At 32.1% G+C, this 20446-nt stretch overlaps 2 protein-coding genes across 5 annotated transcripts; both read right to left on the reverse strand.

The window, feature by feature from the left end:
• Positions 1-9198: 9198 nt before the first annotated feature.
• On the reverse strand, positions 9199-10286 carry LOC109793798 (protein mago nashi homolog). The gene is made up of 2 exons (XM_083062314.1): positions 9765-10286; positions 9199-9703 (listed from the first exon to the last, which is right to left on the reverse strand). Exons 1-2 carry the CDS (start codon positions 9981-9983, stop codon positions 9308-9310), a joined length of 615 nt encoding a protein of 204 aa, XP_082918440.1. The 5' UTR covers positions 9984-10286; the 3' UTR covers positions 9199-9307.
• Positions 10287-15843: 5557 nt separating this feature from the next.
• Positions 15844-18588, reverse strand: LOC109815368 (protein mago nashi homolog). 4 transcript variants are annotated; one of them, XR_014428484.1, is made up of 4 exons: positions 18165-18577; positions 17927-18103; positions 16315-16514; positions 16009-16234 (listed from the first exon to the last, which is right to left on the reverse strand). XR_014428484.1 is itself a non-coding variant. In XM_083062175.1 (3 exons), the coding sequence occupies exons 1-3, from the start codon at positions 18381-18383 to the stop codon at positions 15956-15958; spliced, it is 675 nt and encodes a 224-aa protein (XP_082918301.1). In that variant the 5' UTR covers positions 18384-18588; the 3' UTR covers positions 15844-15955. The 4 variants fall into 4 exon arrangements, 3 of the variants coding, with proteins under 3 accessions (XP_082918301.1, XP_082918303.1, XP_082918302.1); XM_083062175.1 differs by lacking the exon at positions 16315-16514 and having other exon boundaries at positions 15844-16234; positions 18165-18588; XM_083062177.1 differs by having other exon boundaries at positions 16223-16514.
• Positions 18589-20446: the final 1858 nt, after the last annotated feature.

Raw genomic sequence — 20446 nt, forward strand, 5'->3', positions numbered from 1 at the left:
AACTTTCAATTTGCTACTTTCTTCTTCTTATTCACACACTTTTTTTTTCTTTTTCAATTTTCACATGCTACCAAAATAGGTAAGGTGGAGGAAAAATAAGAAGGTGCATGTAAAAATTGAAAAAAGGAAGAAAGATATGCAAAAAGAAATTATTAAATTAAATGTTGTGGATGTAAAATTAAAAAATTAAAAATATTTTAAAATTTTAATTATTTTTTTAAAGGGAGGTGTAGTTATAAAAAAAAAGGAGGTGTATATATCATGAACCTTAAGCAAAGCAATGGCCAGGGGAATTGAAATCGAAGGCCCAATCCAAATTCCATGTTTCTTCTTCTCATAAGCCCAGCCACTGCAATACAAATCAGGAATGATAGTAGTTATAGTTTCAACAGCCATTGACAAAAAATAAAAAATACACCAATGACACCATAATACTGACATATTCCTAACTGTGTTATTTGTCGGTAACTATTATATAGGTAAAACGTATGTATGTTAATGATTAATATTTGTTAAAAATTATAATTTATTTTTTTATCATAGTCTATTTCATATTTAAAATCATAATTCAAAGTGGTATCTCTTATACATGTGTATTTAAATTGTGGTTTGAAGCTTAAAATACCGCCCTTAGCACTTTCCAAGACAGGAAACGTAAAAGCAATAATGCCTTTCCAGACACATATCCTAAATCACCCACCTCACCATCAATCTAAGTCCAATCATATTTACAATGAAAATTGCATGGAATGCATTTTTTTCTGAGACAATTCCGCTTCAGTTCATATTATTGTATTACCAAGATTCTTGTTGTGCTATTACAATTATGTATTCCTAGTGACTAATTATAAAAGGAGAAGAAAATAAGTTTTGCATATACTTATACAATGTCAATCAAACTCACTTGGCAACCTCTTGTTTTAGGTCTCCAAAATTTTTCATATAGTATTAATATTTATATTACTATACTATTAGTTTATTTATTTAGTGTAATGATAATTAAGGTGTGTTTTTTTATAAATAAAATTCAAAAATCGTTGAAAAAAACTAATTTAATTTTTATAAGATCCAATTTTTTTTATTATTTTAATTAATTTTTATAAAAGCTTAACATCAAAATTTATTTTAAGTCCAAAAATACGTTGGACTGCCTCTAAGGCTTGTTTGAGGTGGTTGCAAGATTTTGATTTTTAATTTTTGGTTTTCAAATACAATTTTCAAAACTAAACATGTTTGGCTAAAATGGAATTGAAATAATTTTTAATTCAATTTCAAATTAAATACTTTTACATTTATTTTCAAAATCAAGAAAAAATTATTTGTAAACTTGGTTTAGTTTTTAAAAAATATACTCTTTCTAATTTGACAAACGTTCTTTTTTATCGTCATCATCGATATCACTATTATTATTAGTATCCTCACAACCATGCACCAATAGCATTGTCACCACCACCACCTCTAACACCTCTCCAACAATATTGTCATCATTATTATTGTCATTATTGGGACTCAAACCCTCTTAAACTAATTTTAACTAGATAAAACTTTGAAAATGAAATTATTTTAAAATTAAATAAAAACCTAATTTAAACTAAAAGTTAGTTGTAATTTTAATTTTTTTAACTTATAACTAAATCTACCCAACATTTTTTAAGAGTTTAACTCGGTTGGTTAATCAAAATGGGTGAGCATTACTTTAAACCCCTAACTAAATTCAACTATGATAAATAAGTAAATAAAAACATTATTGTATCACTTAAATCCATCTCTAAAAAAATGCGTAAATTAAGGAGAAAATGTTGGTAATTGGCTCTAGAGTTGTTAATTTAGACTCAATCCAATGGGTCAGCTCAACCATAGACTTTACATGGCAAGTAGGCCCAAGTTGGGTTGATCCATAGACTTTAAGGACTGACCTATTAAACTAATAAGTAAAATAATTTGAACTATTATCAATTTGTAGATATGTAATTTATTATAAAATATAATAATGCTATAATAGTAATAACCTTTTCACTTTTTTGTATTTGTTTACATAGTTGTGGTTACAAACCTAGAGTTAGGTTTAGCCGTTGTGAGAGTTTCACTTCTCCTATTGTGCCTTAATGGCTTGACCTATTAACTCGTCATTGTTGTTTTATTTGTCAAAGAAGATGAAGATGCAATCACGCTTGTGCCTGTGCCCACAAGTGAGGATAATGACTCTCTGTCGTTGTTCAAATCATGAAAATTATAAGATACCATTTCACTCCATGATCCGTTGTTATTTTAGCTTGAATAGTTTTAACCTCCTAAGTAAGAATTTTTTTTTCTCTATGCAGTGATTTTTCTTTTTTACTCAACTATTCAAGTATATTTATTCAAGTGAGTCTCTTTTCTTATTTTGACATTTTTTCAATTTTATTTCAATTATTTGCACAAAAATAACTAGATGTTTCATGATAGTTGGTAATATCAATTTATCATATTATAATTTTATTTTCTTATTGTGAAAATATATTTAATTTTTTATGTATTGTTTTTTATTTAAACCAATTTGAGTCGATAATCTCACATAGGTTAAGTTGGACCGGAAAATAAGTTAAAAAATAATATAGATGAAGCTGTGGACTCTCTTATTGGCTCATTGGGCCTGTCGGTTGGAGTTAGAGGATGAGTGCCTTAACTGTATAAAGCACGCGAATCTCAAGTTGGGAAACTTTGAAGTTTTAATAATGCTATCCTTTCTAAATCTAAAATTGGTACCTCTGTGGCTCTATGTATGTGGTACAATGTCCCAATAGTTTAAATTGACACATGATGTTTGGACTTGCCAGGATTATAGGTAATGAGGTAATTATTGTGTGGGAACCCTTTTCATGTGCTCCACTGCTTCCTATTTGCTTGTTTAAAGTTCCAAACTTCAAATAATATAATGGTAAAATTTTATGTGAAGGTCATGCAATTCAATAAAGTGTATATTTGATAAATAAAGAGATGTCCAAAGTAAGAAAATAATGGCTTATCCCGCCTATTATTTAAAGTAAAAATTTATAAATATAATTCACTTAAAATCAATGATAAATAAACCCGTCTTTCTCACTTTACTCCTCTTCACTTAAAAAAAAAAAACTAATTTCATATGACTTAAATAATTTTTTTCTTAACCTTTTATTTCAAGTAAACTTAAGTTATTTAATATTTGACACGTCATCTAAAATAGTGAAAAAAATTAAAGACTCACGATAAAAACTAAAAACAAAAAAAGAATTACAGAAATAAAAAATAAAGCAAAATGTTTTTAGAGATCAAAAGTGAAAGAAAAAAAATATTAAGAACAAAAAGAACATTTAAGCCAATTCATATCTAGTGATGTTTTCATTTGAAAAAATAATCAATAATTTTTTTTTGAATAATATAGAAAATAATGAAAATAGTAGTTATTTCTTTAAAATAAATCAAAAAAAAAAAAATTGGCGGGGGAGTTTCTAAGATTCTTTTCATGAAATTCTAAATATTAATTTTGTTTGAATGCCGACAATGCAATACTTGCTGTTTGCAGCATTCATAATGACCAGGTCTATCAGGGGATCGATCATAATCCAAACCTCTACTCAACTTGATTCCTTGAAGCTTCCAATCCTGGGCCTCGTCCAAGGACCAATATAAGGTTGTGGTACTTAATATAAATAAAAGGGTATTTCTTTTTCTGGTTAAAATTCAAACAATTGTAACCTTTTGACCTCTGATTTTCAAGATAAAGTAGAATTAGTCATGGGGGTATCCTCATCATTCCCTCCCTCTTGAGAAAAATTTGTCCTCAAATCAAAGTCTTCATCATCTACATTAAAGAGAGATAAATCAGAAACATTGAAAGTGGAACTAACATTGTACTTACCGGGCAATTCAATCTTGTAAGCATTGTCATTGATTCTTTCTAGTACTTGAAATGGACCATCCCTTCTTGGCAAAAGCTTTGATTTCCTTTGTTCCGGAAATCTTTCCTTCCTCATGTGTACCCGAACCCAATCACCAGGTTGGAACACAACTTTCTTTCGCCCTTTGTTAGCATGTTTCGCGTAGCTCTCATTTTTCTTCTCAATTTGAGCCTTCACACGTTCGTGTAACTTCTTCACATAGTCCGCTTTGGCCTGCCCTTCTTTATGCTTAAAAACAGAAATGTTAGGCATAGGCAATAAATCAAGAGGAGTCAAAGGGTTAAAACCATACACAACCTCAAAAGGTGAACAATTTGTTGTGTTATGGACAACCCTATTATATGCAAATTCAACACGAGGCAAACTTGCTTCCCAGGACTTAATATTCTTTTTTGAAACAGTCCTAAGCAAGGTCCCCAAAGTTCTATTGACTACCTCAGTTTTTCCATCGGTTTGTGGGTAACAAGTTGTTGAAAATAATAATTTAGTACCTAACTTGCCCCACAAAGTCCTCCAAAAATGACTAAGGAATTTAGCATCCCTATCACTTACAATACTCCTTGGCACACCATGAAGCCTCACAACTTCTTTGAAAAACAAATCAGCCACATGACACGCATCATCTACCTTTTTGCAAGGTATGAAATGTGCCATTTTTGAAAACCTATCAACAACCACAAAAATAGAATCTTTGCCATTCTTTGTTCTAGGCAGTCCCAAAACAAAGTCCATAGATATGTCAATCCAAGGATATTCAGGATTAGGCAAAGGAGTATACAATCCATGTGGCAATAATTTAGATTAAGCCATTTTGCACACAACACAATGTTCACAAAATTTTTGCACATCACGTTTCATATGAGGCCAAAAGAAATGTTCTTGTAAAATTTCCAAAGTCTTTTTAATCCCAAAGTGCCCCATCAAACCACCCCCATGTGATTCACTAACAAGCAATTCTCTAATGGAACATGTAGGCACACACAATTTGTTTTCTTTAAATAAAAACCCATTCTGCTTAAAATATCCATTTTGAGATAGTTTCTCACATGCAGCATATATTTCACCAAAAGTTTCATTAGAAGCATACATTTCTTTCAAAGATTCAAATCCAAGCAATTTAGTTTCAAGAGTGGAAAGCAATGTATGTCTCCTTGATAAAGCATCAACCACAATGTTCCCTTTTCCCCTTTTATGTTTTATGACATAGGGAAATTGTTCCAAAAACTCCACCCACTTGGCATGCCTCTTGTTAAGTTTGCCTTGTCCCTTCAAATACCTTAGGGACTCATGGTCACTATGTATTACAAACTCTTTGGGAAAAAGGCAGTGTTGCCATGTTTTCAAAGCTCTTACCAAGGCATACAATTCCTTATCATAAGTGGAAAAGTTAAGGGCAACCCCACTTAACTTTTCACTAAAATAAACAATTGGATGGCCTTCTTGTAACAACACAGCCCCAATCCCAACATTGGAAGCATCACATTCAATTTCAAAAGATTTAGCAAAGTTTGGTAAGGCAAGAATGGGAGCATTGGTTAGCCTTTGCTTAAGATAAAGGCTTCCTCTTGTTTCTCTCCCCACTTAAAAACCACATGTTTCTTTACTACTTCATTAAGAGGTGCTGCCAAGGTGCTAAAGTCCTTAACAAACCTCCTATAAAAACTTGTCAAACCATGGAAACTTCTCACTTCACTCACGAATTTAGGTGTGGGCCATTCTTGGATGGCCTTAACCTTTTCCTCATCTACTTGTACTCCTTTAGAACTTACAACAAAACCAAGGAATACAACATGATCAGTACAAAACACACATTTTTCAAGATTGGCAAACAATTGTTCTTCCTTAAGCACCTTCAAAACAGATTTCAAATGTTCCACATGCAATTCAAGAGAAATGCTATAGACAAGAATATCATCAAAATATACCACAACAAATTTGCCAATAAATTCCCTCAAAAAATGGTTCATCAATCTCATGAAAGTACTTGGTGCATTAGTTAAGCCAAAAGGCATAACCAACCACTCATACAAACCATATTTTGTTTTAAAAGCAGTTTTCCATTCATCACCCTCTCTAATTCTAATTTGATTATATCCACTTTTCAAATCAATTTTAGAGAAAAAACTTGCACCATGCAATTCATCAAGAAAATTATCAAGCCTAGGAATTGGGTGCCTATATTTTATGGTGATGTTATTTAGAACCCTACAATCAGAACACATTCTCCATGTCCCATCTTTTTTAGGGACCAAAATTACCGGAACAGCACAAGGACTCATGCTATCTCTTACCCATCCTTTGGTCATGAGTTCATCCACTTGCTTTTGAATTTCTTGCGTTTCTTGTGGATTGCTCCTATAAGCTGGCCTATTGGGTAAGGAAGCTCCTGGAATGAGATTAATTTGGTGTTCATTTCCCCTCAAAGGTGGTAATCCACTTGGTACACTTGATGGAAAAATGTCATGAAATTCCTGCAAAAGAGATTTAACACTAGAAGGTATTTTCAATTCATCAAAAGTGTTAGTGTTTAAAATCTGATTTTTGCAATACATTAGATAAAGGGGTTGTTAAGCAAAGAACAACCTCTTCACCTCACCCTTTGTTGCCAAAAGACTCTCTTTTCTCTCAAGTGTTTCGCTCCTTTTCTTTCCACTTTTTTTTTTCTCAAGTTTTTGTTCACTCTTTTTCTCAAGATCACTTTCTTTCCTCTCCAAAGAACAAAGAACAAACCACAATTTTTTTTGTGTTAAAAGCAAGGTTTAGGGTAGGCTTAAAAAGGAATACAAAACAGCCACCAAAAATTCAAAAAAAAACAAGGAAATTTAGGAATAAAAAAAAACTGGAATTTAGATAAGTTAGTAACAACCTTCAACCAAACCAAAATATTACCTTAAAGATTGAGTTTCAAGTTTTCTAAACGCATGAACCATTTAGCCACAACTCTTTTTTTTTTCTTTTTTTTTTTTTTAATTATGCACGAATTTTATATATATATATAAATATATATATATATATATTATTTTATTTTTTTGAACACTATTAAGGCCTAATTTTTACAATGGTTCAGCAAATAAAGAAAGAATATTAAGGTAATATAAATGGTAACGAGAAATAACAAGGAAGGATGTTACCCAAAGAAATTCCAGCAAATGATGTGGATGAACCCAAAAACCGGAGCTCTTGATACAAAATGATAAGATTCCCAATTGCACAAGGGTTGAAGAAGCATCTTTTGGGTTCAATCTTGGACTTAATTCTTGTCTATCTTTTATTCATCCCAGTGGGCAGCTTATAGGCTTACAACTAAGACCTTTCACTTACATTAGTGGGCAATTAATGAACTCCACTAAGCCTAACAATTATGACCACTAATGCACAAAAAAAATAAAAACACATGGGAATTTATGCTAAATTCGTGCACCTTTTGGTATGCCTCATGGCTGATTCATCCCAAAGGTTTTGGACCTTATTTAACTAAAAACAACTTGCCTAATAACTAGCCCAATAAGTGGTGCAGCCCAAACAAGAGTTGGCAGCCACTTTAACAAGAGTTTTAGGCCTTTATTTACTAATTACAAGTACTAAAAACACCCACTAAGATAATGGCGTAATTAGGCTTCACAATCCTTGATACAATTCACCATCTTGGCCTTGTCTTCATCATTGTGCATTTCTTCAAGAATAAGGGCCGCAACTTGTTGCAAAGCATCCTTGTCCCTTTTAGTCCTTGCCTTAGTCATTGGTCCTCCAAGTCCTTTGAGTGCTCCTAAATCCTTGCCCATGTCCTCATCACATTGTGTATTGCGTCCCTTTTCAGTCCAAGGGAAGTTATATGAATTTGAAATTTGAAAATGTAAAAGAGACCCAGACCCTCAAGGTGAAACAATATTTTGGACTAATTATTGACTACAATTAAATTATTTAGATCATGGACATCTCAGTTGGCCTTACAAACCGTGTTTGAGATAAAGGGTATCTTATCGAAGTCAAATGACTTAAATTTCCCATAATTAAGTATAGGTAGTCAGCATGAGACCATAATTTGTACCACTACCAGAATGAAATGGTAAAAATGGATACTCAAACCTATAATGCATCCAGGAAACTAGCTTCTAGTTGAAATTTAAGCCATACTATTCTAATAAACCGTAAATAGTTTAAAGGATATAAGGTATCCCTGAGTTAAAATTGTGATTTCTTTCCCCGTAGGAAAATGCTTCACATTTAATTTCCTTAAAGTATAACACCATCATTTCAAGTGCTAATATGTTGCTTATTTCTTCTTCTACAAGCATCTAAAAGTGGCACTCGCTATGTATACATATTATTTATATTTCGATCAACATAAAATGGCCCCTCTAAGTGCGTTAAAAGATGTAAGTGAATGGCATCGGCAACAAGATATTACCTCTGGGGCACGGAATCCTTTGTTTCCAAAGCATGAACCTTTTTTTTTCTATTTTCCATCTCTTGCATAGCACATCAACGGTTAGTATTGCTGAAGGTATCAATTACTCTCCTCAAAACTCAAGTTATGAAATTAGAGTCATACCTTTGCTTCTCAATAACCCCCAGAGATAGTAGATGAATGCAGAGGCATCGGGGTAGTATATAAAATTTTTCCATCTACCTTGCCTGACAGGGTAGTGACCCTTTTACTTTGAGAGGGAGGACCTATCGTTGAACTGTTGTTTGCACATTGCCTAGAATCCTGCACAAGGCTGATAAGCTCCTTTCTTCCTTTTGAAGGTAAAGGTTCCCTGACCCTCTCTGCAAAAGCACTTCTAGTGCTAGCATCTTTCGTAGAGGTTATACTTATACCTAAGCCATCTGTTCCTTGTGCTCTAAGTAAACTCCCACCAGCCTTGTCAGGATGATTCTTTAGTGAACCGGCATAAGCCTTTTGCTTTACATGTTTATTAAGTTCAGAATAATTCTTATAATCTGCCAACACCCTTTGTCAGCAAAACTCAGTTCATACGGAAATTATAGCAATTCCCACTAGGATTGACGATCAGATGAAATCATTATGTACAAATTTGCATAAATTAAATATCATTCAAATAGAATGTGTTAATTTTGACTCAAAAAATGTCTACATAATAATACCATTTTTCCATCTCAAGAAATCCAAGTAAAAATTAAAACAATTACACATTTCATTAACAATATCATACATTGTTAATAAATCAAACACTTAAAAAGCAAACTTTTAACAAAAGCATCAACGTCGCAAAAAGGGTTGTGAAAGTGTGTAACCAGCAATACAGAACCAAGCAATACAGAACCAAAACACAAGTTATCAAACGTTGAAGCCAATTAGCAAAAGGAGTAGCTGATGAACAAGTACACAATCCCGAGGGATGAACGCATAATATTGTAGACACATCTTATATAGGCTTGATCTTGAAGTGAAGTGAAATAAGAGAGAAGACAAAGCACTTCAAATCCTGCAAATAGTAGATATAAAAAAGAATAAACAAAACAATACTTAACACCAACAGAAATGAACCATAGGAGCGTGTCCCAAGAATGCCCAAGAATGTTGCGAATGTTTCAAAAAATAGTTCACAGCCATGATTATAGATGCAAATCACAATCTCACTCACCTGAACAAGATAATTAAAGATCTGAAGCCCTCTAGGATCAGCGCTACTATGAACATCAATAAGAGAGCCAATCTTGGAGGTGGTGAAGGATATGTGCTCGTTCCCCATTACAATCTCCAGCTCTTGCCTCCCCACTCTATTAGGTTCTGGCCAGTTGTTATCATCTTCCTTCATAATCTGCACAATCAATCAGTTATTTTCAGAACAACAATAACGAGTTGCTTAGGGTTAGGGTTACCTCGCTCTTGGCGATGATACGGCGGCACTCGCGGAGAACGGCGGGGGTGAGGTAAACCTCCTTGCGGATGATGGTGTCATTTTTGTAGTTTGAGTTGTTCGCGTAACGGAGTTTTTCGTCGGGTCTAAACTCGAACTCTAAGAACTCATGCCCGAACTTCCCCTTGTGCCCAACGTAGTAACGCAGGTAGAATTCCCTGTTTTCCTCTTCGCTCGCCATTCAATCGGAACACAAACCCTCTTTTGTGTGCTGATTTAAAGAATGGAGCTATTGTGGAATGTTCCAAGATTCAAGACAGTGTGAAGGAACAGATTCAAAGGAGAATGAAACCTACCTCTGTGTGTCGCTCTCGCCAGGGAGTGCAATTGTTGGTGCAGCAGGTACTAGGGTCGCGGTTTGTATCCAACTTCAAATGAAGCTTTTTGTTTTGATATTGAAAATAATAATTCAAAAGCACTGATATTTAATAATAAATAAACTATAGCTTTTGAATATTTTTTAAAATAAGATAGTTTTTAATCTATGATAACTAATAATAAGATTTGTTTCATTAAATTATTGAGTATACACCCACTTTAATTATTTCAAGCCTCTTTACACGGAGGAGACATTGCATTTGGTGACATCTTTAATGAGTGCAAACTAATGAATATTGGATATAATGGTTCTCTTTATGAATGGTTAGGTTGATTGTTGGCATCTCTATGACTAGAGGGTGTCATAGTGACTTTTTTAAAGACTACTACCTCATTCTTCTTATACTTAAACCTCTGAACAAGATGATGGCTAGTCAACGTTCTTTTCATTTTAAATTTGCATGGTTAACCCATGAAAGTTGAACTAGACTTGATAAAATAAAAAATAAAAAAAATAAAAGAATGAAATAATAAACAAATTCAAAATAGTAAAGTAAGTCAAATTAAAATATTCTAAATGACCGAAATAAAATTACATTCAAAAACATCTTTCATGCAAAACGAAGATTACTCGTAAGAGTCAATGGTATTTCATGTACCCTCCTTAAAGGTCCTAATTGTTACCTAGATAACTTACAAAAGGATCTATAGAGCAAACTCAAACAAATCCTTGTTAGGAAAAAACTTCTCTAACTCCAAAAATCTAGGTGCAAATGACTTGATTTTGGGGATCAAAACACAAAATTTTCATGGGACAACGATTGTGTAACAGAGGAAAAATAAGGTTGGGTTACTCCAAAACGACCAAGGTGAATGGGTCTCCAAATCGGAAGAACAAGAAAAGATGGTAACTAACTTCTATAATGATCTATTCCACAAACTAGATATTAGGGACGCATTTTGCTTGTCACAGTGTTTCCCAGACTTGGATGAAACATATGTATAGGAAGTTGGGAGATTTATCAGTGAGATGAAACATATGTTTCTACCTTGAATTTTAGTTTCTTAAGAAAATTAATATTATATTTATTTAACTTTAATGCATATGGGATAGAAGGTGTCATATCAATTTTCAAGAATAAAATAAAATATGTTGTTTAAATAAAAATCATTATATTACGAACTTGATTAATTTAATTAATTGGTTTTATAATATAAATAAAATGTTCTTAATAAATAAAATAAAAAAGAGATAGACAATAGGTTATAAGGAGTTTTGGGTTGAATTCTTGAGCTTAACCCAAAGACTTATTAAAATAAATAAATAAAACAAAACAAAATGGGGTGGGGGAAGGGGAGGGTTAGGTTTTTACACGTCTATTTTGAACCTTTAAAGTGTTTATAGAGGATTTCCTTGAGGGAGACACTGAAATTCCTTGAAGGAGACATTAGAGAACACCTGGAATATGGCAACGGAGCTAGTGGAAGAGTGTGTTATGCCTCAGAAGTCGTCACTTGATGTAAGGGAATAGTAAAAATTTCTCTTTCATGGCACGTACGAGGCATATGGGTAGTGAGATGATTTCTAAGCTTCTTAGACTATTGATTTGATATTGTCTGATGATTGAAAGAATAATTTGATGAATGATTATTGTTGTATGATGACTACAATTATATTTTCATGGCTGAATTAATAACACGTAGATGGGTTAGGGTCTAAAAATTTGGTCCAATCAAAATATAGGGATGGGTTAGAGTTGAATGTAACCCAACCTAACCCGTCCTTATATTTTCATAATGTATTTCATTTTTTTTATATATCATTGAAAAAGTATAGCTTATTAACTTCTTTTATTTATACTTTTTTTATACTAATGTTAAAACTAATTTATTTCTTGAAAATTATAAGTAACCATAGTTTTAATTTACATAATATATCATGTATAATGATGAAATCAAAATTATTCTTGAAATCTCAATTACATTAATAAGAAGTAAAAACTTATATTACTTGTGTTTCAGATCAACCTAATCATGTCCTATATGTACTTCATCCAAATTCAACCTATATATCATCAAGTTTGTTTGGGTCTATGGACGAGTTAGGTGTAAAAGTTGACCCAATCAAAATTTAGGGAAGGGTTAGGGTCAACCATACCTAACCAAACTCATCCTTTTCTCACCTCTATCAAATAAAGAGGTCTAACAAGTTGTCGTTGTGAATATGATTGCATTGATTATTGTTGTTGATTGTGTGGAGTTCATACATAATACGCATACTTTTCTTTGGTGAGATGATGTGAATCTATGCAGAAGGGTCTTCGTGGTCATTTATCTGGACCTTTGGAGCATTATGGTAGGGAGTCCTTAACAAGTATAGGACTATAATGCTTTAAGTGGATCCTGGTAGACATCCCCTAGTTGAGAGTTGATTGCGAGGGTCAACCAGTGTGTGGTGATTCAATCTATCGCTCCTTGATTGCCTTGTATTAGAGCACCTTTTAGTAATGTTGGAGATTTGGTACCAAATGTATATAGAGTTAGGAACATATGACACATGAGTCTCTAATATTATGTTGACAATTAATTGAATTAAATTTGTTTGATGATGTGAGGTGGATGAACTTGATTACTAGATGTATTATGTTGATATTATTTGTGGATGTGTGTGGTGTTAACATAAGACAAATGTGCATGTTATCGGACAATTTTCCATTCTAAATATTGTTTGGTGAATAATGGATAACCCAAACAATAATATATTTTCAATATTAATTATCATAATGAATTATTATTATTATCTTAATGAGAGAGATGGTGACAAGAATATAACCACAATAACAATTGTGGTAGTGGTGATAGTAGTGGTAGTGACAACAACGATGGTAATCGAGACATAGTAGTGGCGGTGGTGTGGGTTGTGCCTATGACAATGGGTTGTGCAACAGTGGTGATGGTGTTAGGTAGCAATTTTGGTAGGGGCTAGAGAAGTATTAGTACAATAACTTAGTAGTGAGTGTTTTTGTACTTGAGACAAAAATGTTGTCCCATGACTTATTGAATAACAAACTGTATGATTTTTGTCTTGTCCTTCTTCTATTTTGTCTTGTTCCATGACCCTTTTATAAATTAAATACCAAATAATTATTTTTGTCCTATCTTGTATCATAAATTTTAGCAAAACAAACATTCCTAAAATATTTAATTCTAAATGATTCCTTAACCTTTATAGCTCTATAAAACAACTACAAAAATTCAACATAACAACTTAAAGCACCATAAGTGATTAAAATCATACAAGCATGCACAAAAATAAAAATCTATAGTATTAAAGGTTATTGTTATAATTGATTATATTCGGAATGAATTTTATTTGTATAAATTGACTAAAAAACAATTTTGAAATGTTTAATTTTGTTTGGATACAACCAAAAAATCAATTTTTATATAGTAAATAAGTTTTAGAAGATAAAAAAAAATGTTGAAAACTACTCATAAGCTTGAAGTATTCAAATTCATTAAAACAACTAATATTAAAAAAAACTTTTATAAATTTAATCTATTTGTTCAGACATTGAGTTTTTTTTTATGAAAAAAAAACTTTTTTTTTCTAAATAAAAGCCGGTGAAATTATGGGAAATTTGTGTTTCCAAACATAAACCAAAATTGATAATATATTATATTATTATTGTTACTATTATTTATCATATAATTCATAATGAATATTTTACTAACCTGATTTGTTCATGAAAACAAGTTAGTAAGTAATAAATAATATTTTGATTTAATTTAAATTATATTCTATTCATATTAATTTATGCCTAAAATATCACATTTAAATTATAATTTTAGTATAAATAACTTTAGAAAATTAATTAATAAATTGAAAATAAAATATAATTTTTAAGAAAACTACCTAAATTTTTCTTATAATTTACACCTTGAAAACTTTTAAATTTTGGCAATTTGTATCTTTCCATCAATTATTTGTTAAAATATTAACATGCCAACTCTTATATATAAAACACAAACAATTATCTTATGTGAGAGTATTTTTTAAAGATTTTTTTCGACGAGAGTATTTGTAAACTCTTTCAACTTTATATCTAATTTAGTTTTTACTTATCATAATTATTTATAAATTAAATTTTAATATTTTAAAATAAGTTATTAATAAATTAAAATATTTTTTATTAAAATAATTTATTTATTATAAATATAAAATATAATTTATATATTTAAAAAGACTTAATTATATTTTTAATTCTTCAAAGTTAGAGTATATAATTTTTTAGTTTCTCAAATTTAAAACCTGTATCTATAGTCTCCATAATTTCAAAAAATATGTTTTGGTCCCTAAAATATAAAACGGATTTTTAATCTCCAAAATATCAACAAATATTATTTGTTATCAATATCATAACTAATAATGACAAATCAAGATACTAAAATAATAAATTTTGATATGTTAGAGACGAAAAACACAATTTTTAAATTCGAGAGATCAAAATAAATTTTGTAATTATAGAGACTATAAACACAAATTTTAAATTTTAAAGATTAAAAAAACATATAACCCAAATTTGATGGTTTAAAAACATATTTAAACAATTGAAAAATACCTACTTATTTAAATATAATTTATATATTTATACATACATTTATTTATACAAATGATTTATTTAAAAATTTAATTATATATAATAAATATTTAACTTATAGATTGAACAAGTTAAAATACTAGTAAAAATTAAAATTAAAAAATTATATATTTTAATAGCAATACTCTCACAAGACATGGTTTGGGCCGAGCCCACGGTACAACCTTTTGTATTTAGAACTTGAACCTATCCCCAATTATATTTACTTCTGACATATACTTTCGCAACACCGTGGTTGTTTTATAGTTATTTAACGTTTTACTTCTTCATTGAGTAGTATTTATCAAACTGAATATTCTCATTTTCATAAAATAATAATGCCTTTGTTTGATGCATGAAGAATGAACTATGTACTATTTATGAACAGACACCGTTTATAAAATTGTGACCCTTAACAACGTAGATATTCTGTTCTGTTCTCTCTCTTTTTTGACCAAAAGGTATTCATTTCCATTTTTTTTAATTTTTGCCAAAACATTATTCTGTTGTACTCTAATTCATCTTTTTATTTTCTTTTCAGTATAGTATTATTTTACTTGGAAGAAAGTGTCAAGAAATTTCCCCACCCAACAAACAAAATGTCGAGTAACACTAAATATCTCATCGCATGAGGGCAGCAAAACTCAATACATGCGGAAAATTATAGCATTCCCCACTAGGCTTGACGATCAGTTCAAATTATTATGTAAAAATTTACATAAATTAAATCTTATTCAAATAAAATGTTTTAATTTCAACCTAGAAATAAATAAAATGTGTACATAATAATACCTTCTTCCCATCTCAAGAAATCCAGGTAAAAGTTAAAGCAATTATGCATTCCATACATACTAACTATGGGTGGATATACATACCCTGTCTCTCTAAGACCCAACCCACAAAACCTACATTTTTAATAAACCAGATAAGCCTAACCTACAAAATAAATGGACTATTTTTTGGGATCCATGTCCAACCCACAAATAAAAAGATTGACCCGCAAACCCAATTATTTTTTATTTTCTTTTAATAAATATTGAAAAATAATGAACTTTATTTTTCCTTTTTTAACTTATGAAAACATGAAGGAAAAAATACATAAAAATTAATATAAATATATTTGTAACAACATCAAACATTGTTAATAATAAATCAAACTCTTAAAAAGCAAAGTTTACACATACTAACAAAAACATCAAGGTTGCAAAAGAGGAGGGGGGGGGGGGGGGGGGGGAGGGAGAAGGAATGTACAAAAACGCACAATAGCATTATTGTTCTTACACGGGCTACCCGCGGGGTTCGCAGACTTTACAAGCCGGGCCAGAAACTTTGTTATACTTATATGGATTTTAAAAAATTGGGTCTGTATTAGCACGGGCTGCAAGCTAAACAAATCGGTCCACAGGCTTGAATCTATATACCCACCCCTACTAGTAACTGATTCCAAATGTAACAATTCGTATGTGATCCAACCCTGAAATCAAGGGGAAGGAAAGAATAACTTAGCCATGCACAAAATCCAATCCAGTCAACACTTTGGTACTTGGGCTATACCCTCAAATCTAAAATTTTCAATCCATGGAAGTATGTAACCACCAATACAGAACCAAATCACAACAATAAAGTTGTCCCTATCAGCTGTTGAACAGTTACACATTTCCCGAAGGATGAACGCATGATATTGCAGACACATCTTATATAGGCTTGATCTTGAAGTGAAGTGAAATCAGAGAGAAGACACAGCACTTCAAATCCTACAAACAGTAGATATAAAAAAGAATAAACCAAAGGTATTAGACATTAGTTGATAGAAAGCAAATCTGGCAATCAGTAATGAGTAAACTAGTGTGCAACGAATAACAAATATGTAGTCCACAAACTTTTCCAAATTGATACATTAACCAGGTGACATGTTTTGATAAAAAAGCCTAATGATCAGCATTACTCCATGACATGCCAAACGCCTAAACAAAAGCACCGAACTTGTCATAATTTCTAGATTAGTTTCAGAATTTTCGAAACATGTTTCACTTTGTGGAATAAGGCTTTGTAACTTGGCCATAATATTCACTATCTATATGGTTCAGCCCAAAAATTAGTTTCTCTTAAGCAACAAGTTCATGAAATGCTAGTTTTATCTCAGGTACAAGTGGTTGTAAAGAATTGAAAATGTTTTTGCAGGTTGATAATCATCAAGGTTTGTAAACAAGGCAGGATAATTTTGTACAGGGTACTAGTTTTGCTAGCAATGCACAGCATGTCCATGACAAAATTTTGACAGGCCAAGAAGTCCCCCCAGTGGAAAATTTGATCATCTGCATTCTTCAAAGAGTTCCTTCACCAAAAACTTCTGTTTCCACTGAGACATATTTGTCAGCCATGTAACCGCCTCAAGGTCTCATGGTGAAGATGGAGGTTGTGGAGGCCAAGCTGTCAAGGACGTTGTGGACCCATGGAGGTTTTCTCCAATGAAGTTATTGAAATAAAATAGGCCATGCTCTGATACTCATGACACCTATCGCTTATGGGTTCCTAGAGAAAATTGTTTATGTTACCCAATATGAATCTAGTCATAAAAATGCTTGAAATTTAATAAAGGAAACAACCCAATGCACTTTTAGAAAGTGAGTTTTGAAGGCAGCTAAACAGACTTATAGCATGATTGGATTTTTGTTAGGCACCCTACTAAAGGAAAACCAAATACATACTTAGTCTTCCATAATCATAATTGCTCATACAGGTAATCAATCCTACAGTTGCATCTCATATTGTGGTAATAACCAGAAACTTGGATACTTGATTTAGGTGCCTACACTTGTGTAGCTGGTAATTAATTATTTTTTTCCTAGACATCATCACTCTATCCCCTTGACAGATGGCTCTAAAGTTACTTGCAGACGCATTGATCAAGTTTCACTCCCAGCATGTCTTTAAAATCAGTTTTGTTTGTACCAAGTTCATGTCTTTTTTAAATTTGATTTCAGTCAACTTACTCTTTGAACTGTTTAATAACTTTTGGATCCAATTCCTAATTAAATTTTAATACAAGACCATGGTAAGAGACAAAAAATTATCATAGGCAATGAATCACAAGGTTTTAAAACCACAATTTAAAACCTGGTACAAATCAACTAATCAACAACATCACCATCACAATCTCACTCACCTGAACAAGATAGTAAAAGATCCGAAGCCCTTCAGGATCAGCGCTACTCTGAACATCAACAAGAGAGCCAATCTTGGAGGTGGTGAAGGATATGTGCTCGTTCCCCATTACAATCTCCAGCTCCTGCCTCCCCACTCTATCAGGTTCTGGCCAGTTGTTATCATCTTCCTTCATAATCTGCACAATCAATCAATTATTTTCAAAACAACAATAAAGAGTTGCTTAGGGTTAGGGTTACCTCGCTCTCGGCGATGATACGGCGGCACTCGCGGAGAACGGCGGGGGTGAGGTAAACCTCCTTGCGGATGATGGTGTCGTTTTTGTAGTTGGAGTTGTTGGCGTAACGGAGTTTTCCGTTGGGTCTGAACTCGAACTCTAGGAACTCGTGCCCGAACTTCCCCTTGTGCCCAACGTAGTAACGCAGGTAGAATTCCCCGTTTTCCTCTTCGCTCGCCATTCAATCGAAACACAAACCCTCTTCTCGAACGGAGCGATTGTGGAATGTGCCAAGATTCAAGACAGTGTGAAGGAACAGATTCAAAGGAGAACGAAACTTACCTGTGTGTCGCTCTCGGGAGGGAGTGCAGCGGAAGAAGCTTCTAGGGTTCCGCCAGAGAGAAAAGACTCTTCAAGACGGATTATAGGCTCAACATATCCTCTCTTAGCAAAACTGAGACTAAATCATGTTTATTAATCATTTACTTTTTAAAAGAGAAACTTAATTAGGAAAAAGATATTGTCATATGTCATGAATCATGATGACATTGTTATTTATCACAAGCCTCACTAATCAGTAAATTGGGTTTCCAGAGTAAAACATGTGATTGATAAACTAAAATAAAATAACCTGAAGAAAGGGTAGAACTTTAAATTAAAACTACTGAAAAACAACGCCATACATTAATCAACTCCACTGAACCTAACAATTATGACCACTAATGCACCAAAAAAATAAAATAGATGGGAATTTATGCTAAATTCGTGCACCCTTTGGTATGCCTCATGGCTGATTCATCCCAAAGGTTTTGGACCTTATTTAACTAAAAACAACTTACTTAATAACTAGCCCAATAAGTGGTGCAGCCCAAACAAGAGTTGGTAGCCACTTTAACAAGAGTTTTAGGCCTTTATTTACTAATTACAAGTACTAAAAACACCCACTAAGATAATGGCGTAATTAGGCTTCACAATCCTTGATACAATTCACCATCTTGGCATTGTCTTCATCATTGGGCATTTCTTCAAGAATAAGGGCCGCAACTTGTTGCAAAGCATCCTTGGCCCTTTTAGTCCTTGCCCTAGTCATTGGTCCTCCAAGTCCTTTGAGTGCTCCTAAATCCTTTCCCATGTCCTCATCATTCCTTCCCTCTTGAGAAGAATTTGTCCTCAAATCGAAGTCTCCATCATCTACATCAAAGAGAGATAAATCAGAAACATTGAAAGTGGAACTAACATTGTACTCACCGGGCAATTCAATCTTGTAAGCATTGTCATTGATTCTTTCTAGTACTTGAAATGGACCATCCCCTCTTGGCAAAAGCTTTGATTTCCTTTGTTCCGGAAATCTTTCCTTCCTCATGTATACCCAAACCCAATTACCAGGTTGGAACACAACTTTCTTTCGCCCTTTGTTAGCATGTTTCGCGTAGCTCTCATTTTTCTTCTCAATTTGAGCCTTCACACGTTCGTGTAACTTCTTCACATAGTCCGCTTTGGCCTGCCCTTCTTTATGCTTAAAAACAGAAATGTTAAGCATGGGCAATAAATCAAGAGGAGCCAAAGGGTTAAAACCATACACAATCTCAAAAGGTGAACAATTTGTTGTGCTATGGACAGCCCTATTATATGCAAACATATCCCCACCATGCTAAGCATTTCTTAGCCGTTGGATTAAGTAGAGAAAAGATCATTGTATATAAGAGCAGGTTTTGAACCGGAGTAGTCTACGTGGATTTTTTCTTCTTCAGGGGAGTGATATTGGAATAATAAATCACTGTAGCTGTCTTCTCTAATTTTAAATTACTTTTCTCACACTGCTCGTTAATTTATATTTGAGTTGTATATTATAATATTTTTTCTTTAACACCTTAATTATTTTTTTTAATTTATTGTATTGATAATTTATAATACTATGGTATTAGTAACAAGACAAAAACTCTCTTAATAATTAAATTTGTAATTATATGATAAGGTTAATTGTTATAGAATAATTGTTAATTTTAGTTAAAATTTCGTTATAATAAATATAAGTTACATTAATATATAAATAACCTTAAGTTAATATAAATTATCAGAATTCATTTTATTTTAATTTTTTTTTGTGTTTTATTTTCATTTTATCGTTTGTTTATTTTTTAATAATTATATTTTTATGAGTAATTTTTTATTTTTTATTTTTTATTTTTTTTTCTAATATAATGCAGGTACGTAGTGCCCATTTCTTACTAGATAATACTAATATATAAAGGGAATATGATTGTCAATAACTATTTTTGATTTTTATTTTTATATGGATCATTT

Source organism: Cajanus cajan, chromosome 8, assembly GCF_000230855.2.
Source record: "Cajanus cajan strain Asha chromosome 8, NIPB_CcT2T_4, whole genome shotgun sequence".
Taxonomy (NCBI): Eukaryota; Viridiplantae; Streptophyta; class Magnoliopsida; order Fabales; family Fabaceae; genus Cajanus; species Cajanus cajan.

Coding starts and splice junctions, on each gene's coding strand:
- LOC109793798 (XM_083062314.1), bottom strand. CDS start 9,983: ATGGCGAGCGAAGAGGAAAACAGGGAATTCTACCTGCGTTACTACGTT. Junction 9,704..9,764: donor GTATCATCGCCAAGAGCGAG/GTAACCCTAACC, acceptor TTGATTGTGCAG/ATTATGAAGGAAGATGATAA.
- LOC109815368 (XM_083062175.1), bottom strand. CDS start 18,383: ATGGCGAGCGAAGAGGAAAACGGGGAATTCTACCTGCGTTACTACGTT. Junction 18,104..18,164: donor GTATCATCGCCGAGAGCGAG/GTAACCCTAACC, acceptor TTGATTGTGCAG/ATTATGAAGGAAGATGATAA. Junction 16,235..17,926: donor TCTTTTACTATCTTGTTCAG/GTGAGTGAGATT, acceptor CCTTGATTTCAG/GGTTGGATCACATACGAATT.